Genomic DNA, 24,382 nt, shown 5'->3' with positions numbered 1-24,382 from the left:
GATCTGGTTAAATGATGATGGATCAATACCATCTGGAATTGTTTCTCAGATGGCAATTTTGCCTGTCTATATTGGGTTTGCATGGCAGGGTTTTGGTAGCGGGCGGCCTACAGGGGTGGCTTCAGTGAGAAGCTGCCAGAAGCTTCCCCTAGGTCTGACAGAGCCAATGCCAGCCGGCTCCAAGATGGACCCGCCGCTGGCCAAGGCCGAGTCCATCAGCGATGATGGTAGTGCCTCTGGAATAACAGATGTAAGAACAGAAAAAAAAGTTGCTGGGGCACAGGAACTGCAATCAAGAAAGGATTGGGAACATGTAAGAGAAACAACCCTGCAGACCCCCGGGTCAGTGAAGCAGGAGGGGGAGGAGGTGCTCCAGGGGCCGGAGCAGAGATTCCCCTGCAGCCTTGGGGAAGGCCATGGTGAGGCAGGCTGTCCCCCTGCAGCCCAGGGAGGTCCACGGGGGAGCAGATATCCACCTGCAGCCCGGGGAGGACCCTGGAGCAGGTCGATGCCCCTGAAGGAGGCTGTGACTCCGTGGGAAGCTGGTCCTGCAGACCTGTGGAGAGAGGAGCCCACGCTGGAGCAGGTTTTCTGGCAGGACTTGTGACCCCACAGGGGACCCACGCTGGAACAGTCTGTGCCTGAAGGACTGCAGCCCGTGGGAAGGAACCCACACTGGATCAGTTTGTGAAGAACTGCAGCCTGTGGGAAGGACCCATGTTGGAGAAGTTCGTGGAGGACTGTCTCTTGCGGGAGGGACCCCATGCTGGAGCAGGGGAAGAGAGCAAGGAGGAAGGAGCAGCAGGGACAACGTGTGACAAACTCACCACAACCCACATTCCCCACCCCCTGCGCTGCTCAGGGCAGGAAGAGGTAGAGAAAATCTGGAGTGAAGCTGTGCCTGGGAGGAAGGGAGGTGTGGGGGGAAGGTGTTTTAAGATTTGGTTTTATTTCTCGTTATGCTACTCTGATTTGATTGGTAATAAATTAAATTAATTTCCCCAAGTTGAGTCTGTTTTGCCTGTGACTATAATTGCTGAGTGATCTCCCTGTCCATATCTCGACCCACGAGCCCTTCGTTGTATTTTCTCCCCCCTGTCCAGCTGAGGAGGGGGAGTGACAGAGTGGCTTTGGTGGGCACCTGGCATCCAGCCAGGGTCAGCCCACCATACTGCCTTTCCTAGACTGTAAGTATTTTCTTCCCCACCTTTGAAAGCTTTGATAGATGAAAAATTACCTATAAATAATGTGAATTAGATTACACTAAAAAGTTGTATAAATAAAGAAAACTTACATAAGCCCTTCCGTTACTCTTTACCTGTCATTCAGTTTAAATACATAGAGCAGACTGACAATGCAGTTAGTGGAGAGCAGACAACTCTTCCTGGGAGAAACTTGAGGGAACGTGTTTTTTCTCCAGAGTGCCCCCAAGTGACATCTCTTCAGTGGCTGAGCAAGGAGCTTTGAATCCCTTTGCTTGGTGTTCTTGCCCAGTTTTTTAAAAAGAAACCAACCTCTTTTTGTAAGCATTTTAATGCTTCCTTTAAAAAATCCCTGTATAAATTTTACATATTCTACATGTTCATTATAAATATAAATGGGATGGAAATAGGAAATATCTACAGAACTTATTGTGAGAGGACTCTTAGTATCTCTTCATTTTATCAGAGAAACAGTAAGTCTGTGCTAGCAACTTTTTTTCATTGTACTGTAGAAAAGATCTAAGAATTTTTGAATCCTAAATTGCTTTCTTTGAGGAGTTGGTTGCAGTACATAGTACTTGGTGTGTTAGCATATTTGCACACTATGTTTGTTTTATTTCTGCATTTATATAGATCATAAGTAGGCTTATCCTTATTTGCCTTGCCTAATTTTTTACATCTTTGCTGTCTTCTAACAGACATCTGTAGAAATATCTTCACAGTGATACATAGTTTGGTTTTTTTATTTAAAATGCTTTCTATTTATATAAGGTTAGACAGCTGGAAGGGAGCGTTGTGTATTACTGGGGCTAACATGGCTGAGTGTTTTATTGTACACCTAAAGAAGCAGATAGGTTGTATGATGAAACTGGTGACTAAACAGATTTAAAGATATTCTTGCTGTAATGATCTGAACCTGATTGATGATATGAACCTGATTGTTGATCTGCGCCTTTCCAAGGGATTTATAAAAATTCTAATTATGCCATTCATATGAAAATATTACATTTAAGACTCATCGTCATTTATATCAGATGTGCATTATCAAAAGATAAACATCTAGGATTACTTCTTTTTCAAAGCCAACAGGATGCATTAGCAAAATGTTTGATCATTTCTGACACTTAAGTATTTTTTAAAAATGTAGTTCAATATTATGAATTAATTATCTTAAATATTAAGATGTGTACCTTGTTTTGTGCTTTCATCATCTTCTTTCAGTGTACAAAGCAGTAATAGCTTAATCATATCATAGTTACAGTTTATTCTCAAGAAATTAAGCAAATAAGTAATTCAAACCCAACTGTTAAAGTTGAGAAATTCAATAATTTTACAGAAGAAACATGTTGGTTTACCCAGGATATGCAGGTAGATTTCAAAAGTCAAATTATATTAGCATAAAGTACGGTAGGAACAGTACATACCTTCCAGTCCACTATTCAAGGAAATACTATAAAGCTTCCTAAATTGTATCGAGTAATTCAAATTGAGCCCCCTCTCCCTGCACCCAGCAAGTGTGCCTTGAGGATTCAGTACATCTCTTTTTCTCTAAATTTCTTCACTGCTTTGTCTTTCTCTATTCAGGTCATGGAGATAGTGAGCAGTGATCCTTTCTACTGCTGTTGGTACATGTTTGGGGAATGCATATTCTTCATGATCATAGCATGTAGAAAGACCCTTCATTAGTGTTGTTCCTAAACATGAAATGTGCTACTTCATCCTCTTGTATGTTCTAATTTTTGTACAAAATCACAAGCACATAACATCTGCTCTTGTTTGTTGAACGGTCTCCCAGATGCTGCTGGCACCACATAGGCACATAGGAATGATATCTGTGTGAGATTTTTGTTTGCTTGTTCTCTATCAATTTCCTTCCAGCTTTTGGCGCTTGATTGAACTAGTGTGTCATAGTGATTGGTACTTAGTGTCAGTTCACAGATCTGAAAAATACATTGCTGTAGCTCATTTTGCTCTTGCTCTGCTGAACCTGTCCAGTTCCTGCTCAGAATGGAGCAGAAAGGTTTTTTTTCATATTGCTTTTACTTTTTCAGTGGATTAAGGGTTATTTAATACATATTTCTTCTCTGATGACATTTTTAAACTTTCCTATAGATAGTCACAACTTTGCTAAGCAAAAGTTTGAAGAAGTTGTGTGATTTTGTTAATATGTAGAATGAGTTGTAGCTATTGTGCCTAAAGATTATGGCTATACAAATGTGCCAAATTAGAAAATTTATTCTTCTTAAAATAAATTATTTCCATGAAAGCTAAGCTTAGACCATTTCTTTGTTTTAATAATGTTTAAGAGCTTGCTGATAACTTCTCATATCTTTACTGAATTCTGAGAACTGTGTCTTGTCACAGTACATATTCAATTTTAGAAAGTAAATTTGTTTGAGGACAGATATGGGCAAGTATCAGTTCTCATTAAGTAATTCTGACTGGGCTCAAGTACCCTCTGCCAACCCATGTCACATGCAGGTGCAAGAAGCACGGTAGCAGGAGAGTCATCACAACAAAAACTGTTTTCTCTTTTATAAACAAGTAGGAGAAAATAAATTTTTTGCATTTGTAGAGCTTTAGATTTTGGAATGATTTGATGACTTCGCGTGTCTTACTTCTGAGGTTGATTTGGCTGCCTAACGTTTGGTAGGTGGGTATAAGGCAAGGGAATGAAGACTGCACTTTTTTCCTGAGGAAAGAATAAGGAATATAAATAAAACAGACATTTGCAAGATAGGATTTAAAACTCAAAGTAAACCTCTGTTTTATTTATTTTGAAGGATCTGAGGACAGAGTTGTCATCTTCCCGTATTCAGTTCAAAGAAAAGTAGTGAAAACATTAGCCTGTTTTCTCTTGTGTTTTGAATTCAGCTGACATTTTCATATTTCTTACAACAAAACATTTTTCGGCTTTAATGATTAATTCAAATTCAGTTCTGAAGGTAGTACTTACTTATGAGTAAATAAAATAATATAATATGGACAAGAATGAAAATGTTATGTTTTATTTTATAATGAAAACTGAACACGCCATGTATCTGTGAGGAAAGAAATCATGCTTTCTGCCCTACACAGCACATAAGGACTGTTCATCATGAAGTATCAGAAATGAATTTCAAGTAGTGCCTACAGCTTATGAAGCAAAAGCAGATACAAAATCGGTAAGACTCAGTTGTCATTATTTTTGAAATGAGAGTTATTTTCATCTAACTTTTGCTGTGGTACTTACAAAAATGTAAATACTGGAGATTAAGGATTCCACTTAGGAGAATAAAAGCTTAGATGACTAAATGAGCATACTGCAAATAGGTATACAATTTCGCTGAAATTTTGCTAAATAGATATATTAATAGCAAACAAGGGCACTCCATTGCAATTCCAAGTAATCCAGTGACACCTTGAGTAATCAACCCTAATGTTTAGCTAGTCAGTTCTGGAGTTGAACCAATACCATGGCATCTAAATGAGCAAACATGAAAGTGACCTTACAGAAAATGAATGGTCAAGGATGTTGACGTACACTTTGTAAGCAGTAAAGCATTTGCTTCTGAAAATGTTTGTTTGTTGTTTTTTTGTTTGTTAGTTTGTTTTTTATTTTAGAAGTAATTTATTAGGCTGAAAAGGCAAAATTTGGACAGTGACATGTTAACTGGAGAAAAGCTCTTCCACTTCTGGTGATGACCATGGGAAGCTTCCCACTTCTGTTATGTGTTTTCACACTCGCTTAACTTTTAAACCATGAAATACTGTGCAGAGAAGAAGCAGGAACTAATGGCAGGAATGCCAGACATTTGCACAAGTATAGCGAAAGTAGAGCAGAAGTGCCTACAATACCTATTTCTTTCCTTATTTTTCTTAGTTTTTAAAATGGAAGATTAACACTAAACACAGCTAAGCACTTCTAAGCGGTACATAGAAAGTAAGTACAGCTGCAGATGCAGTTATTTAAAGAATGGGATGGAGCTGGCTTCCCAGTCTTGTCCATGCCAGATTAGGAAGTGGTTTTCCTTGGAGAAGAGGATTAGGAATGTATCTTCTAAAAGAGAAAGGAAAACTAGATCCAGATTTCTTTCTTATAGACAGCAAGAGCTTGCATTGGGTGTGCCCCCCCCCCCCCGCTCTGAAGTAAAAGCGATGAGCAAAGATGTAATGACATAGATTTTTATTCTTTGCCAGATTTCGACTTTCTACTAAAAGCTGTGGTAAAGCTGCCATTATATTATTGTTATTTGATTAAGACAGTATGAGCTCCCTGTTACTTAACATATATTTATGTCATTTTCGGTTTGTCACAGTGACTTTTTATGAGTATCTCTGAATTACAAAGGAATAAAAAGTCTGGAGTAAAGAATCTATAATTTTTTCCAAACATGGAACATAACTTTAGGGTGTTTGACAAAGAACACAATGTAATGGGTCTCTAGTCCAAACAAGACGTTTATGTATTGTAAAACTAATTACAAACACGTAGGTTGAGTTTTCATTGAAGTATTCTCAATAGATTGCATTATGTGCTTTTCTGTGCCTGTGATCACAAAAATGAACTTACACATCTAATAAGTTTGAGTAGTTAGAGTGAAGTCATGAAGTTGTTCCTGATTTTGTTCATGATATCAAAAGTAGTTCTGTGGGTGTGTTTTGGTGTGTTTGAGTGGGAGGGGAGAAAATATTTAGCATTTTTCTTTCTACTGTCTTTTTTTTCTCCTTACAAATAATTTGTGGTCAGTGGAACCCAGCAAGGAGTCTCTTTTTCCTCCAGATGGTTGTGACATTTGAGTAAACCTTGGAGGATTAAAGGCACTCTAGTGAGCACTCACTGTAAACTCCTGACGCAACATGACAGTCCTAATCTGGGTTCTGGGCTGATTAGATGGTAAGAGCTCAAAGGGTGGGGTGGGGGGGTGGGGGGAAATCCAACTGTGCAATAACCATTTATGCTGATGAAAGACACTAAAAAAAGCCCTGTATCCTAAATTTAGGCTAAAGATTCAGTATAGGTACAAACTTATGCAAGCTAAGTTTTCAAGTATAATAATTTAATGACTGGCCGTAAAATAACTTCAGTTTGTGTAAAGCTTTTCTGTGTGTGCCTGAATGAGCACAGCTTGATGCAAATGTCTTTTCTGTATATTAAAGACGGTTTGCAAACAATCTAAATGGTTAAATGATGGTAGAAAATACAGAAATTGATCTGAATGAGACTCTTAAATCTGATTATGCTTCATCACCATCTGCTGTAATAGGATAATAGGAAGGTAGAGAAAGATATATTCTACCTTTATTTGGAATAAAGCAAAAAAATGAATATTTTACATTTGTTATGCAAGGAGAACTTGTTTGCATAATGGGAAACTCATCAGAAATTATGCTCTTTATTGCTCAGTATGATTCTAAAGGGCTAAGACAAATATTTGATAAATTATTATTTTGATTTGATTAAAATAAGAAAACAGGGTTTAAAATTACTTGACTTTTTTCTCCTCTCCTGAAATTTTAAAAGTAGTATATTGAACTTTCAAAAAATTGTATGGCAACAGGTATAATTATTCAGCATTACACATGTCTTAATTTATTTGTTTTGGCTGAATAAATGTTAAATTGTCCTGCTCAACGCCTCTCCTGGTACAAGAACAATGCTTCAACTGTGGCTTGTAAATTGGCCTCACTTATCTATAGATTATTTTTACTGCACAGCAACTGAGTAATTTGTTCCTTTATGGTGTTTCTAAGTCTGTCAGAGCATGCCAGACAGCCCAATATTTTGTTTTCAAAGGGGAATCAGTGATATTTTTAGTTTTACAATCTCTACCTTTCCCAACTCTTTTTTTTGTTTGTTTGGGGTTTTTTTTGGTTTTGTCTGTCATCTTCTTCTTTCAAGGTATTTTAGCACTCTGGAAAAAGGTACTGCTGAAAACAGGAAATATACTTGATGATTCATTCTTGCAAATGTAATTCCATTGGCATTGTAGAAAATAAACTATGCTGTTTAATGCCAAGTATGAAACTAATGGTAGTACCAAACATATTGCAAATTTTCAGTTATTTGTTTGGTATCGCAGTATTCTGTGTTCCTGCAAAGCTCAAAAAATCCTTAATTATGGTTGGGTATTTGCTAAAAAGGAAATCAGTTGTATAGAACCTGCAAGAGTTCAAAGGAAGTCGGGTCAGATTTCATTAAATAAATTAATCTTCGAAATTATTTCTCTACATACTGAATTTCCTTTACAAACTTTTCAATTAAAACATCAGGCTTCTTTTGGAAGGAAAGAAACAAGCTTTAAGGCTTATGCAAATTGATCATAAATGCTAATGGTAGAAAACTGTAGGATTTCCTATCAGGTTGCTCCACGTAACATCAACAATTTGAATGCAGTGTTTAAAAGGAAGTGCTTTCTAGCAGTTTCGTTAAAAACATGACTGTAAGAAATAATAGTAATTTAAAAAAAAAAATTCACCATACTCTTAATTCTTCTACCTATCTTGCAACTTCAACACCACTGAGTAGCTGTCTGGCATCCAAGTTGCATCTCTTCAGAACCACTACCAATTCACACAGATGTGTGGGCTGTATTTCTTAGATTTTGAGAAATCCTCTGGAAGCATGAGATAAGAATGTGAAAAAGACCAAGCCTGACCTACCTTAAAATGTCCCAGCAAGGTTCTAAATTAGAGCTTTAAGGGGTTGAGCTGGTAATGCATTGTGAGACTGACTGGCAATTTCACAACACCTGGTTATCTTTGCTGTATGTCAGTGCTGCACTCAGAACAAAACTCCAAATGTATTAGAAATATTACAGTACAAAGTTTTGTGCTTTTAAGCAATGCTTTTTAATCCTTTTCCTATATTCTGCAAGAATTGGAGTTGTAACAATGCCAAAAATTAGTCAATCTGCACAGCCCTCTGCTCACCCCATTCCCAGGTTTGTTTTTCTTTTATTTCTTATCCTATTTAATGTAGCCTGTATTTATAGCTGCTGGTGGTGGGAATACAATGGTGTTGCTGCAGGCTTCCCTTTAATGGATCCTTGCCAAAGATAGCCATTGTTCTCCTTGCTTGAGGCTGCTCAACTGTGCAAGGTTGCTTGGAAACCCTCTACTGAGTAAAACCTTCCAGTCACTTTCCTTTACCTCCCAAGTCATACCAGTGCTTAGGGATTCAGAGGAGGATCACAGTCAATGTGGTTGCTTTTTATGACCTTTTTGATGCTAAACCAATGACCTCTTAAATGCAGCAGTGTAGCCGCATATTGTAGCTTGCACAACTATCTAGCTAAAAAACAAACACCGCACCAGCCAGGAGGTAGCGTCATCGGATGCCCACAATGGCAGTTAGCTGATGATTTGAAAAATCCTGGAATAAGGAAGAAGCCTAACTAGTAGGTTCTGCTTTAGGGAATACCATTGGGAAAAGCATTACCTTTAGGTTGTGCTGTGGTGGTTTGTCTTGCATGGTGTGTAATTAGCACTAAAACAACATAGCCTGGCCCCGATGCTCAATATACCTAGGTTTTCCCTAACATGCACTTCCTTTTATCTTGCTGTTTCCTTTTCTCACATTGCAGAAATCAATTGTATTTGATACAGCATTTCAGAGCGAATCAGTCATTATTATCTTGAGCAAGCTGGTCAACAGGACAAATCAAATCCCATGCTTATTTGTAACATTTAATTTGACCCACCTTTCTAAATAAGTGATCCAAATAATCTCACTTGCTCTTTGTCTGTTATGTTAAACCAATGACTGTTTACAGCTGTTTTCAATACACTAAATCTTTTCAGTTGGTTTATAAGCATGTCCTTTGTATACACGATAAATGCTGAGGCATGCCATCTGAGCATGGATGGCTTCTTGGTAGTAGGTACCCCCTTAATACGAAGAATACAAATAGTCTGTTGTAATATTATTAGGTGAAACATTGCCTGGTATTGTATTTTCTTGCCGGGGAATTGAATATTGCCATCGCTGTTCTCCAAGTAGCATGAGCTAAAGACCTATAGAAAAAAAAAAGATAGCTGTTCCTACATGATAATGTAATCTGTTTTCTATTCTGATGGTTTTCAGTTCTCTCTCTGCGACTATTTTGAGTTAGTGATTTAAGTATTAGATTATAAATATACAAGTATACGTTGTCCTGTGTATCAGGATGTCACTTCTGACTCGGCTCCATGAGGTTTCAGGAATAATTCCGTGCTGGCACAGAGCTCAGGATATTTCAGTTTCTTTGGAACCTGTTTGCCCTGTGCCTTTCTCTTCTTCCTGACGCCCAAACTTCTCCTTTCCTCTTAAGGCTAAACCTTTACTGATCTAAGTGGCAAATATATGTTTGTTATGCATCCCTAATCTTAATATTTTAGGAACACTGTATGATGCTGTGCCTTGAGTTCTGAAATTACAAAAAGATGAGTAACACTTGAAGGATTGCAACTAAAGGATAAATTACATGTATTGCCTCTTTTCACATGCACCCAACCTTTTAATTAGTTCACAGAAGCAAATGGATTGCTTAAGAAATTAAGTCCAGTTGTAAACATAAAATAGCAAGTTGGACTGGAACAGTAAGACTTCTCCAGGATCTGGAAGAAGAGAGAGCAGAGTGACTGAGACTTCCTAGTCTGGTTATAAGCACTGCATGAAATGAAAGAGATAACCAGACTTAGGATGTGCTTGTTTCTTTCCATCATCCCTAATAGAATAATGCTTGTGACTTGGGGTTGCTAAGCCCCAAGTTTACACAGTCACATGTAAGGTCTAGTTATATGTAAGCCAGTAACTATATAACAGAGAAACAAAAGATTTTTTTAAAATGTTACAATAAAAAAAAAAAAAGATACAGCATAGCTACCTGTCCAACTGCTCATCTGCTGGAAACTTTGTCCTGCAATTACTCTTTGATGCGATTTAATAAAATATATGGGGGTCCATAAGAAGAGCAGCTTCAGCCTTGCTACAGAAGGAGATTCACAGCTGTTGTATCAAATACTTTTAACTTCTCAAATCAAAAGGCTGTCTTGTAAGAACATCTTTTGTGTCAGTAAGAATCCCAAAGTGATTTTGTTATCTACTGCCTGGGAGATTGCCTGGAGCATAGCTCCAGGTTACCAGGATAACCAGCAATTTCTGTAAATGTGTATGGATAAAATGCCATTCTCTGTTTTTAATTCTTCTTCTTCTTCTTCTTTAATTCTGCTAAATTTGAATGTAGTTTTTAGTGTCATTAGTCTATAACTGTAGTAGCAGCTTAGTATTTTGTTTTGCTATAGATAAAACTATATTTACAAAATCTTTACACAAGTCCTTAACTGTTCTTTTAGGCACTGTGAAAATAATAACTTATCATTGTAGTATATTAGACAACTTTGTGAATAGAGCAGGTTGTTCTCAGCTGGAGCAACTATGACATTGTAAAACTTGGGTCCTCTTTGTTCTTACGTGGAGCCTGTTAGAGTCCTAAAAGGTCACCTATTTCTCTCTGCTTGTTTTGTATATTTGTATTTGTAACCCTGTTTAGTTCAAGATCTAAATGAGCCTCTTAATATTTTTTTTTTTTCTGAATTAGTTGGATAATATTGAGTGCAGGAAAACAGTGTGAGCAAACTCAGTTTTGGATTTGGTCACTCCAGCTGCATGCACCCACAGGTGCTAAATGCAGCTTAATACAGAAAATGTATAACTAGTTCTAGGACCCAGAAACCATCGTGGAGGAGCTGGGCTAAATGGGGCAAAATCCACTCTGTTACTGGAAATGAAGGGCTTATTCTTGAGTGGGGGAAAGAAAACTACACCTGAAATGCAGACACATCAGGGTTTATTGGGAGTGGGAAATATGAACTGCAGGCACCACGTGGAAGCTCCATTTGCTGTACTTGTATTGCTGCTTTGGATTCCAATAGGATTAGTTGTTCAACAAAGTTATGGGGGTTGGACCATTAGTTGCCTTGAAAATAGAAAATTTAGTGGAGAATGGGCAAGGAATTTTGAAGGATTGTCAAGGAGCAGTGAGGATAATGTATGTGTACTGTTTGCACTAGTTTGCACAAGGGAGATAATGCTGTTAACATAAATTAGACAGAAGACATGAAACTAGGGGAAATAATTGTTGCAGAGGATTATATGATTCAACAAGGAAACTTGAAAAATTCTTGATCTCAAAACATAACTAAATATGCCTCTAAATTTGAGGGGGTTGAGAATATTTATGGAAAATCAGAAGTAGAAAATAAATTTCTTGCAGTACATAATTAAGGTGTTACAGATTACTGCTTTGCAAAACAGTTTTTTTTCTCAAAAAAGTATTCTTGCATTAAATCTACTTCTGTTAAAATGAAATTTGTTTTCACAAATATTTGTTGCCTTAATACCATTTTATTTAAAAGTCTTTGGAAAGCTAAATAAAAGAATATAGTTTCAGTTTTTTCCAGCAACTTTTTCTATCTTAGTGTTTGTTTGGCTTTTTAGCTTTTCTTAGTGTTTTTCCCACCTCCCAAAAAACAGTCTGTGGGAAGACTTGATCTGTACACCTGATTTTTCACAAAAAAACTAACTTCCAGAATAAATACAGTACAGGAAACTAGCTGTATTTGGACTTTTGTATAAACTCAACAATTGTGATATTCCATATCAAAATGGCATATCTTCCTGCCAGAGTCACTCAAAACATTATAGACTATGTGCATACATAAAGTATCTTTGTTCAAGAGAATTCACTCTTAGAGACAAGCAAGAACTGAAAGAGGGGGAGAAGATCCCCAGACCTTTCATCAACCCGACCCATTGTATACGTTGTCATTCTTGAACTAACTGTCAGGGTTCAGGATCTATTTTTGTTATTATGAATTACTAGAAGAGTATCTGGAAGGACTTGATAGTTTAAGCAGCTTAGATTAATACATTCAGGATCAAAGACTTCACCCCAGAGTTTAGTGATGCCCCATGTGAGAAGAGGAGAACATTTCTTGTGCGTCTACAGGAGAGGCGAGATGGTGCATTGAGACCAAGGTACGACTGAGAGAGGAATGGCACAGGAGGAAAGCTGAGAAGGACGTTTATATGTGAGAGTATAGGAGAACACAATGACAGAAGTCTGAGAGTCAGAAAGAATGACAGTATATATAAGAGGACCAATATTAAGGAACTAGGGATTAGAAAAAGAGGTAATATAGCCACCCCATGAGTGCTGGGAGGGGAAGTACCATTTTGTGTTGAGAGTTGAGTCACTCCTTGTGACTTCCAAAAAGGAAACTATAGTTTCCAATGCCCAGACTCACACTTTGAACATTGTTTCTCTTTATTGCTTTGTACGCATACGTGTAAACACGTAAGAATAAAAGCAGCACGTCTGTGTAAAAATACAAGAAAATCTCTCTTCTTGCCCTGCTGTGTGGCATAGGAATGAAGACCTGTTTACAAGATAAAACAGTATTTTAAGGTGGTCTTTTTCAATCATAACTTAAGTCATTACCCTAAAAATATCTTGGCATTGCGTGATTGTTTTCAGCTATGATCTCATACACCTTAGGTCTTTTATTTTAAAAACTTGCTTCTATAATTCTCATGGTAATGGGTAATATATTATATGATCACATATATATATGTTCCTGAGTTTCCTTAAGAATTTCCTGTCATAACAGTTCTTTACTTCTCTGGCATTAGGTCTTAAATGACATATAGTCCCTAGATGAATTTACTTTTATTGTCAAATACAACCTTTGAGCAGTACTGTATATATTTATACAAGCCAACTTTGTTTCTGATTCTCTATCAAGACTTAACAATGTGCAAGGAGGCTTCAATCACACTTTATTAACACTTGTGAAATTCTCACATGGTATGTGCTTCATGGCATCCACAGACAAGCTTGGAGTCCAGCAGGAGTAGGTACGTAATGATCTTCAGTTGAAGAAGTACAAGTAGACATGAGCAGATTTCAGTCCTTCAGCAAAGATTGGAGCAAGCATCAGGGTCATTGCCCTGAGCACAGAGAGGTCTGTCAGTAGGAGTCTAATGTTTCAGTAAATGTCCTGTTGTACTGATGTTACACAAGGTCTTATTCCATTGACTCCAATAGGATTACCAGAGTGTGCCAAGGTATCACCCAGAACAACAACAACAAAAAAAATAATCTGGCAACAATAAATACAGCAATACTTTGAACAAAACATTTAATAATTTTCTTACGTAGAGCAAAAAATCTGCCCAAAACAAATCCACTATAGTTTTGTAAACAGAATTGAAATCACTGATAGTTCATTTAAAAAAAAAAAAATTGCTCATTTTTTTGTCAGTTAAGAAGGAAAAGCTGGAATATTTTAGCACTGAAAACAGAGAACTGTAGTTAGTGTATTTTTTTTCTTCCCATACATATATGCTTGCCAACATTAAGTAATTCCACCTAGTCTACCTCTGTTTTCCTTGCTGTTGAATTTACTAGTGAGCTTGACCTGCACTACTAGTTTGAATTCTAAATGGATACATCTCACATACTTGCGTGATGGAATCAGATTAGTATGAACACTATGGGGGGAAAAAAATGACATATGAAAGTATCAAACTATCACAAAAAAAAAAATCAAATGGAATAATGTATGGATTTCATTTCAGAAATACAGTCTTCTAAACCGTAGGTTATTCATTATGAATTTGAAATCTTTGTGCAAAAAAAAAAAAGAGTCACTCTGCACCCAAAACCATAAGAGTTTCTGAACTGTTATGAGAGAAGAAGAGTTTAAAGGAAGGCAATAATAACTCTGTATAGTTATGAATTAAGTTACATTAAAGCTCTGTTTTTAAAATACAGCTGCAGTTACAGAGTCATTGTGTGCCAAATTAAAAGGTTCATTTTTAACTGGAGTAATAGATGTCGAAGGCCAGATCAAAGAATTGTCATTAAGTATAACTGTATTCAGAGACCGGAATTTATGAAGTGATTCCTGCGTTAAACTGTATTTTCCACTTAAGTGAGATAAAGCAGTAGAAATGGGCCAAGATAAGAGTTTTCAATTAGCCTCCTTGTCTTTTTGTCCAAACGAAGAGAAAAGCCAGTGTGTGCTTTTAGGGCTGGGAAGTAGTAGTTAAATGTGCACCACTCCTTGAAACTGTTTCTGCCTCTCTAAGCCTCCATTGTCTGAAACAGTGGGAAGCAACATTCTCAGCAATCAAAAGATGCAAGGGCGAAAAAGTAGTCTACATTAATATAGATTCCAAACAGCAGTGAATAAAAACTGAGCCATGATTTTGGTCTTGGATTTAGCCTCCATTAGCTTGAGCCTATTTGGATTTTTTAATCTTGTACTTCTGTTTTTAATGTCAGCTTTGGTATGGTGTGGAAGCTTTCTGATGGAGATTTGTTGGAAAAAATGTCTTTAAATGCATGTGAATGTAAAACAACTAGACAATGGATATTATGAGCACTGAAATGAAGTGAAACTTTGTGGATAGCTGTTGCTCAGATGTCTCATATGAGTATGAAATGTTCCGCTTAAAAATAAAAGGAAATCTTTAGGATTAAGTTTTTTATTAAGTGTGAGAGAAATATTAGAGAACTATTAGCTGTACAGACTAAACAACTATGATACTATAAAACAGAATCCAATATGTGTGGTAATTTTTTTATAATGTAAAACACTTGCATAATATATAACGTACTCTGTAGGTTTAAAAAAAATGGAAAAAATATGTAATCTGCCAGTCTGCACAAAGAAAATGAGGAAAGAATTGGGGTCCTGTATGTACCTCCATTGCTTAGATTTAATGCTAGCAAAGAAAATAAACTTGGAAGAATTTGTGTCTGCTTTTCTTAATTTTGTTTTGTTTTTCTCTTGAGTTTTAGTTGTGTCCCAGAGTGATGAGTAAAATTGGGGCCACCTGTTTTCCACTGGGCCCTTTTTAGTTTCTGTAAGTTCGTAATACAACATGCAAGTATTCCTGTCAGAGTTATTTGGGAAAGCTGGTGTGAGTTAATACAAATTAAATAAATGGAATAACAAACCGCTATTCTTTCTAGGTGGCAAGGAACTACAGAAATGGTGGCTTTGTGGTGGAAACCAGTGGTGTTTCAGGAAGACACTTGTTCAGTGGCATACAAAAGATTCAGGGTGTTTTAAAAATTCCATCAAAGTATGTTGTTTTACTGACCTGGATTTGTTTGCTCTTATGTTGCCAAGGGTGTAATGGGAAGTTCTCAGCCTCTGTAACTTGCCAAAGCATCAAGATTTGAGAATTAGGGTATTGCCTGGGGGGGAGGTTTGGAATCCCCCATCCAAAAATCTCACACTGGGTATTTGAGTGGCTGAAGACAACGGAGTATATTTTGGGGTGATGTCAGGGAGAAACAGTTGGCTGTTTGCGAGTGGAGTTGGGCTAGGCAGATAACGTTCAAAGGACTCCTGGTATGTCGTGTGGCAGTTTGTGTTTCCTGGCTGTTTGAGCTGCAAGTGGGTGCAGGAAAACGCTTTCCTTGGCACTCTGCGGCATGGATTGTAGGCTTCTCCTGCTCGACCTAGTGAAGAAACAACTTTCTCATCTCCTGAAGCCTCCATAAAAAAGGCATTCTACTACAAAATCGCTCATGAAAAGGAAGAACTTGGTCTGCTTTCAGGAAGTTTAAATGACCTATGCAAGAATTCATGTAGGACCATATCTTTATTGAAAAATTAAGGGTATGCAAATCAAAATTGTTGAAAAGAGGTTTTGGTAGTCTGAAACACAAACCTTTCTCTTGAGGAAATAAAAAGGAGGAGGAGTCATGTGCATATAATATTTACGTGAGGAACACCAAGTCAGCCGCATGCATGTCTTTTGCTTTACGTTTTGCAGGGTACTTCCATACCCTGGGCATCCCTTTCAAATGAAAGAAAGAAACTCGAGTCAGGTAGTGGTACTTTGTCACAAACATGGGGGGTAGAGGAGAGGGGAAGAAGATTAAAGGTAGAAAAAAGATAACTTACTGTGAGTTGAGAGAATATATTTTTCCTAAAGTTAGGAATAACATCACCATCAGTAGTATGATACAAAACTTTCCTGAAATTTCAATGAAAGTTTGAGTTACCCATTGTCGTGGTTTAACCCCAGCCACCAACTAAGCACCACACAGCCGCTCGCTCACTTCTCCCCCACCCAGTGGGATGGGAGAGAGAATCAGAAGGAAAAAGGTAAAACTTGTGGGTTGAGATAAGAACCGTTTAATAGAACAGAAAGGAAGAATCTAATAATGATAATAACAATAATAAAATGACAATACTAATAAAAGGATTGGAATATACAAAACAAGTGGTGCACAATGCAGTTGGTCACCACTTGCTGACCTATGCCCAGTTAGTTCCCAAGTAGCGATCCCTCCCAGCCCCGCTCCCCCCAGTTTATATACTAGGTATGACATCACAATGTATGGAATATCCCTTTGGCCAGTTTGGGTCAGCTGCCCTGGCCGTGTCACCTCCCAGCTTCTTGTGCCCGTCCAGCCTTCTTGCTGGCTGGGCATCAGAAGCTGAAAACCCCTTGACTTTAGTCTAAACACTACTTGGCAACAACTGAAAACATCAGTGTGTTATCAACATTCTTCTCATACTGAATCCAAACCACATTATACCAGCTACTAGGAAGAAAATTAACTCTATCCCAGCCAAAACCAGGACACCCATCAAAACCACTCAAATATTATTTCAAATAAAGCTGGGTTTAGTTTAAAATAATACTTTTGAAAATTATTTTTAAATTCAAACTTTACCTTATGGGGTTTCTTGCAGTTTTTGTTGCTATTCTGTCCTACAATTGTCATTCCTTGGAGGATCATAGTTTCTGTAATGCTGTAGAATCACAGAATGGTTTGGGTTGGAAGGGACCTTTAAAGTTCATCTAGTCTGACCCCTCTGCCATGGGCAGGGACATCTTTCACTAGATCAGGTTGCTCAAAGCCCCATCCAACCTGGCCTTGAACACTTCCAATGACAAGGCACTTGCAACTTCTCTGGGCAACCTGTTCCAGTGCCTCACCACACTCCTCATAAAAAAAAATTTCTTCCTTATATCCAATCTAAATCTACCCTTTTTTCGGTTTAAAACCATTACCCCTTGTTCTGTCACTACAGGCCGTTGTAAAAAGTGTCTTCTCCATCTTTCTTATAAGCCCCCTTTTGATTAGTCTTTGAGTCAGATGAGATATGGGACATTGTGGCAGCTGCAGCCTAACTAATAGAAGTTGCTGAGGTACCAGCTTCAGCCAGTTGGTGTATTTCACTCATTTCTGTTCATGACACCATTTTCTGTCCACGAGTAATGGCAAGTAGATAGTTGAAGGAAATTATCTTGGCCTCAGCATTGGATGTTACAATTAGCCATTGATGAAAAAAAATCACAAAATGGAATTAAATTAATTTCTCCATGTTGAAATAAAGGACTTGGAAAATGTTCAATAACTGGGAACATTAGAATACTTCTGAAGGGTTTTCAGAATTTTTTCAATTCTGTTCTACCTAAACATGAATGTGAAGATGTAAAACATGTTGAAACGTCAAAATTTTCTGTAACATGGAAAACTTGCATTTTGTTCTCTTTTGTACATCACTATTCAATTTGCTTTTCTTTCAAGTACTTTTTTGCACTTACAAATTATAGTGAAACTTTTCAAAAAATCCAATGGTCATCTTTAAAATTCATACTAATTCTCATTTTGGTGATAAATGGCATTTTAAAAATAGCATCTTCAGTTACTGCTAAAATATAAAAATCTGTTTTCATTGATATTTATGATCACACCCTATTTTGCTGAAAAATTTGGTTCCATTTTTACTTAAGTTTAATTAGGCATGCAGGTTTTTTGTTTCCTTTTTGTTTTTGATGGGGAGAAGAATTGGTCAACTAATGTTTTATTCAATGGATTCATCTGTGGATTGCAAGAAAAATGACTAGCATTGGTGAAGAGTGATTTTTAGTTTCACTAATCTTTACAGATGTGTGTCACACTGGTGACTAAAAATTCTTTGCTTTCTCAGTGAAGTATTGTCACTTCCCACAATTTTCCTCCCATCTTCTCTGGTGAATTTACAGAGTGGTTTTATGGAAGTAGCTGAGGTAACAGTTACAGGGTGAGATCCAGTTGCCTGTGCCGTACTGTACTTAGACAATAAGACATCTTTATCTGCTGTTAGGCAGTAAGTAATTATTTGTACTGAAAGTTGTTCATGACAAGGGACATTGTACCTCCTGCAAAGGTAATAAGGGAAGTATCAGTTATACTTATTTATATGAGCTGAAGCTGACTTTAAGCAAGAAATTACTTGGACTGTCTCCCTCTACTCCTGAAATCTTCCAAGCTTTTATATTTTTATATTTAAGTATTTGTGGTTTATTTTTTCATATTGGAGGTAATAGAAAACACCTCTTGAGAGAATTTTAGGGCACTTTCAAAATTTTCTGGTTCCTTGTCAGATTTGGCTGCTGCTAAATCAGCTGTGAGAATTCATTGCATTAAGACCTAACTTTCTTTACTGATTTAAAAAAATAATAGGAATAAATATCCATGATCTTAAATGTGTTAAACTTATCACACAAATTAGTAGGATTAGTGCATCAGAACTCAAATATTTAAGGAAATTCTGTACCTGCAGGTTATAAACAAGACCCTCTGGTCATTAATGCACTCTAGATATATTCTTTCATCTGCCTTTAAAAGTTGATGTAAAACTTCTGTTTAGTCCAGATGAGTGGTAGGTAACACCTGATATGAAGGTGTGGTTGTTGTTTTTTTTGCTTCTTACCACTTTTCTCTAGTTGAATAGTACTGTCTTTATTTCTATATGTGCAGGGCCCTGAACAGTTCTGGGAACTGGTAAAGTTAGTGGTCTTGAAGTGTGGTTGCATGAAGACCCATAGATATCAAAGTCCTAGTGAAATCAAATAAAAGTTCCATAGCTAAGTGGTTTTGTACTTTGCAAATGAATTTATTGCTGGATTGGAAAAGCAAGGTCCCATGAAGCCTAAGGAACAGAGTTGTTCTCTGCAATGAAGATATCTGATTTAGAGCTATTCATGTAAGCTCCATTTAAGTCAATCGAGAGAAAAAGGACTCAAAGTTATACATGAGTAATGGGTATAATTTGTCCAATACTGAGAAAACCTGGAATTGTTTTGATCGTTTGCATCCTATAAATTTTTGTTGCTCTCTGACCATAGAAGCAGCACAGATTAATTACCCTGTGGAAGTCCCCATTACATACACTGGAAGCTCAGTGAGATACCTTTGCTGCTCCCTTGTTTTCATAACTAAACATCCTATTGAACTTAGATGTCATATTTCCCTCTATAAATATTTGTAGGGTTTTTTTTTCTGATCTGACATGCAACTCAGTTTCTGTATAAACGTGATTTTTTTGTTTGTTTGTTTTAAACTTTTCTCTTTGGGATGTATAAAAAGTACAGTCTTAATACTTCCTTGTTTTGCTTCCTGAAGAGAATAAAAACCACTTCAGAAAAAGAAGGTTTATCGATTAATCAGTATTGAGTGCAGAAAATTAGAGTCCACCTAGGAAGAGAAAAAAAGGGATGATACACAGTTGTTGATGTCATGGTAAAAATACCATCTAATATAGCACACACAAAGAGCTCACTGGAGCATTCAGGTATAAAGAGCTAGTCTGAATGCCTGTTAGAGGACTAAGTACTGCTGCCTTTGGGATATTTAATACATGCCTTGCATTTTCTCATTTCAGCAGTTCATATGAGCTATATCTAACCCTTAGGGTTTAAAGAGGGGAGGTTCATTCTATCAAGTTTGAAGATTAACAGTCTTTTGAATTAGTGGATATCCTGAATGCCTTTGCCTTTATATGAGGTGTTTTTATTGCTCCATAGTTAAAGTTCCACTTGGTTGCATAAGTGATTAATTTACTTAATCAGCTCTTAGTTCAGAGCTCTATACATTGTGCCAACAAAATCCAGTTTTCTTTAACCCTAATGTTTTTTCTGTTCCATTTCATGGCTATTGTATGTGAATTTTTCTTATTGATATTTTCCAAAACATTTTTTTTTGTGAAGGGATTCACACCTGTTAACTAGCAAACGCCTTCGCCAGCAATTCTGAGAAGGGAGGAAGGTTTGGGAGTGATGATTGACTTTTTGTTACATCTTCACCTAGTCATTGAGCTGCTCAACAGTGAGTGGGTCGATGCTGTTGATAAAGAGCTTACAGAGGCTAGACACATTCATTTCATCCTTTTGCGCTTCTGAACACTGTAATGGGGCCAGGAGGCTATTTCATGGGAGCTTGCTCTGCAAGAGGTTTTGGCTGCCTCTGCTTTTGAAGACTGGTTTGGGGAGAAACAAAAAGAGATAACTACCTTTTTTTTCTTTTTTTTTTCCTCATATCCCAGCTCCTTTGTAAGTGGTCTTCCTGTCCTGGCAAAACTTAATGCTCATGATTCACAGAGATCCAGAACAGAATCAGCAAAGAGACAGCAAGTGGCCTTCTAAATCTAAAATGACATTGCATGTTTGCAAGTCACAGATGGTTCAGAAGCAAATAATCTTATAAGTATAATAATCTGTGCTTTAAACAGTTACAAGTCATAATAGACGGTGGTCAGTGGTGGGTACTACCTACCAAATCCCAGCTGAGAACATCTTACCTTGTGCATTAAATACCAAAAAATCAGTGATGATCACAACCTGATTTTCATTTCATTGATAAGTGAGGATGTTGGTAAGCTACAGCTGCTAAAAATAGGCATTTTTACTCTGCAAGTACAGATTACTTGAATCTAAGTTTTTAGTACTTTGCTGAGGAGCTGTGTTGCTTTTGGGTACACCATGAAACACTAGGAAATTGCAGTAAGCAAGCTAATTTTTAAAAGGATAAATGGATTTTCACTTAAAATCAAGATCGTAAGTGGCATTTCTCCTTAGGGTTACACAGTTTGCAAGTAAATCCTGAAGTCAGTGATGGAAAGGAGTGAGAGATGAGAACAGTGGTCCTTTTGGCTTTATACTCTGTGAGGCTGTGTTTCAGAATCATAGAACGTGGAAGACTTGTTTTTTTTAATAAAGGTACTTAAACTAATTATTAACGTCTTTCATTCTGATGAAGAGTGAACAGGAAAATTAAAAAGGGTCTGATACCTGAAACTATCCTGCTAATAATTTGCAGATCTTTGCCCTATGGTTATCTCAAAGTCAATTCAAGTTAATTTATTTAATAGTATTTCAAAGAATGCTTAATTGTCTGAGGGTTGTCTGATCTTCATCTCTGTGTGGATCTGGCAGCCTTACAAGACATTATAACAATGTGATGAAAAGTTTGGCAGAAGAGATAAGCTCTACCCCAAAAATATAATTTGGGGTTAAAAGCAGTTTTGTATCTGAAAACTCTTTCACCACAGGAAAAAAGAAAAAAAAAAAAGGTCAATGAAAAAAACCCAGATCATTAGATTGGATGAATTGACATAGTTCCAGCAAAGTCTGAGATGAAGATAAGTCTTCTTGTAGCAGTTGAGCTTCTTGCCTGGCCTGAGGAAAAAAACACAATGCATTTTCACCAGTGAAAATTTCATTATTTGCAATACTCCTAGAAAAGCATCAGTTAAATTGTTTAAAACATAATACAGGTCCTTTCACCAAGCATCTACTGCCTTTATGTTATCAGCAAAGTATTGACAAAACATCCTCAAATTTAATAATGTGCAGAATGCCTCAGATAGCCAAGAGGCCTCTTCAGCATCATAGTAACGTGAGATGCAATTTGGTTTTTTCCTGCTTCGTGCTTTGTTTTAGCTGTTCTGAGATCATCTACTCAGATCTTAAATACATCGTTTATGTATTCATGAATGCTTTGGAGCATTGTGAGACACCCATAAGCTACTTTATAAGTGTTCAAGGGAGATCTTGTAAAGAAATTAAGAAAAAACTACCAATTTTTTTCTACAATATTGCTCCATTACATAAGTCACTTTGACTTTTATGACAATTTTCAAACCCATGACATCATAATTTCAGGAAAGAGGACAGAAGGAAAATAGAAATGTTTAATCAAAAGACCTTGCATGTATATAATTTGAGATGGTGTCATGGTTTAACCCCAGCGAGCAGCTAAGCACCTCGCACCTGCTCACTCACTCCCCCCCTCCCAGTGGGATGGGGGAGAGAATCAGGAAAGAAAAAAGGAAAACTCATGGGTTGAGATAAGAACAGTTTAATAGGACAGAAAAGAAGAAAAAAAAAACATTATAATAATAATAAAAGGATTGGAATATTCAAAACAAGTGACGCACAATGCAGTTGCTCACCACTTGCTGACTGATGGCCAGTTAGTTCCTGAGCAGCAATCCACCCCCCCCAACCCACTTCCCCCCAGTTTATATACGAGACGTGATGTCACACGGTATGGAATACCCCTTTGGCCAGTTTGGGTCAGCTGCCCTGGCTGTGTCCCCTCCCAGCTTCTTGTGCCCCTCCAGCCTTCTTGCCGGCTGGGCATGAGAAGCTGAAAAATCCTTGATTTAGTCTAAACATTACTTAGCAACAACTGAAAATATCAGTGTGTTTATCGACATTATTCTCATACTAAATCCAAAACAACAATTTACCAGCTACTAGGAAGGAAATTAACTCTATCCCAGCCAAAACGAGGACAGATTTTTTTGGGTCTTTTCTCCTGTCTTTTTCTCATGCGCTATATAAACAGATATACCACTTCTTGCCAAAGTTTTTTAAACCTGTACTAAATTCTCTGTTCTATGATAATGATACTTTTTTCTTCGAGAAAGCAATCTCCTTTTGGTCTCTAAAGAGGGTTCCTTCAGGTACAGTCATTCATGAGTCAGTCAGTAGGAGTCCCAGGCATATAATAGGCAGCTCATGTTTTACTCATCGTCTATCTATATCCTTTACTAGGAGAAGATTGCAGAGGGGAAGCATTTCAGTTAGCAAATTGAAAACTTTATTCAAATACATACTTCTAAATAAAATAATGCATTTTTTTTCAATATGAAAGTGATTTCCAACCCCAAATTTAGGTATCTTTTAGTGATTTATTTTTTAAGCACTGAATTCTTGCTGCTGACAGAGGAATTTGTTGGTGCTATGGAAAAAAAAAACCCTCAAGCTGCTTATATTTAGACACCTATAAATATGCTGATGGGCATGCATAAAAAATCTTGCACCGCTATAAGCTAAATTTCCATATTAATAAAGGTAAAAGGTTAAGATACTAAAACAGGTTTTTGTGTAGCTTTCGGATTTGAATCAGAGACGGTTAATATAATCATGGCTAAGACAAGGCGAAGCATTTCTAATTTATGGCAACACATAAAGAAAAAAACAGGTTGTAATTATTAGACACTTTTGCATATTTACAAGAAGATACTTCTTTTTTTTGGCATTTATGTCACTACTTGCGTCTTGTTTCTCATGTCACGTCCTCTATGACTGCATTCATTGCACACACATACACAACAGAACTCAGAGTCAAGTAGTATAGATGCAACAATTTATGTTTACCGACATGCTCATTCTGGCTGTCTGTAAGTGTACTACAAACGCATTTATATGGTTGCTTAATACCCCACCCATGGGCATTTCGTATAAAAATGTCTCAGATCGCCAACTTTATATGTTTTTTTCTGGGGATCTTGCTTTTTCAGGATATCAGCTTGCAGAGAAAACACTCACTCTTTGGAAATCAAAATCAGTTGACTGCTTTTTCCATTCCACTTTTTGCTTAAAAAAGCAGTCAGGCAGAGCTTCTATAAATGCTGATATGTCATCAGGACTCCAAAAGTATGTAGAAGGCAGAATCCTATGCTTCTGCTGCAAGCTGCTAGTCTCCAGCATAATAATGTTTAAGTACAAATTGCTCCTAAGTTGCTGTTGACAATGATGAAACCTGTTGTGTGTTAGTACAGCAACGATCTCTTAATTTGGATGGAGATATTAGAATTTTTTTTATTTACATTTCAAAAAAATCAGAAAAAGCAAAGGCTAGTAAAGCCATTGGGCATATCTACCTTTTTTTGCTCCAGCTTTCAAGTGGAGGCTTGAAAGTACCATTTCCACTTGGATTAAATAAATGAAGAAATTAAAATTATTTGTAGAGTATGCTATGTTCGTATTCTCTGTAGACTGAGCATTTGAACTCAGCTACCATTGTTATGATAGCTGTGTCCCTCATCTGATTTCTAAAGGTTAGTTTGTG

At 37.1% G+C, this 24,382-nt stretch overlaps 1 protein-coding gene across 15 annotated transcripts in view; it reads left to right on the top strand.

Annotated features, from left to right (window-relative positions):
• SLIT2 (slit guidance ligand 2) overlaps positions 1 to 24,382 on the top strand; it is a 274,923-nt gene that overhangs the window by 75,458 nt on the left and 175,083 nt on the right. The window contains exon 1 of one of the 15 annotated variants that reach the window (XM_049795148.1): positions 4,296 to 4,366. The exons of the other annotated variants lie outside the window; for them this stretch is intronic. Coding sequence (XP_049651105.1) covers positions 4,341 to 4,366 — 26 coding nt within the window. The 5' untranslated portion in view covers positions 4,296 to 4,340. Of the gene's footprint in view, positions 1 to 4,295; positions 4,367 to 24,382 lie in introns of those variants that run through there. 15 annotated transcript variants of the gene reach the window in all.

Source organism: Accipiter gentilis, chromosome 3 (genome assembly GCF_929443795.1).
Source record: "Accipiter gentilis chromosome 3, bAccGen1.1, whole genome shotgun sequence".
NCBI classification, from domain to species: Eukaryota; Metazoa; Chordata; class Aves; order Accipitriformes; family Accipitridae; genus Astur; species Astur gentilis.
This window is presented reverse-complemented; position numbering and strand designations above follow the sequence as displayed.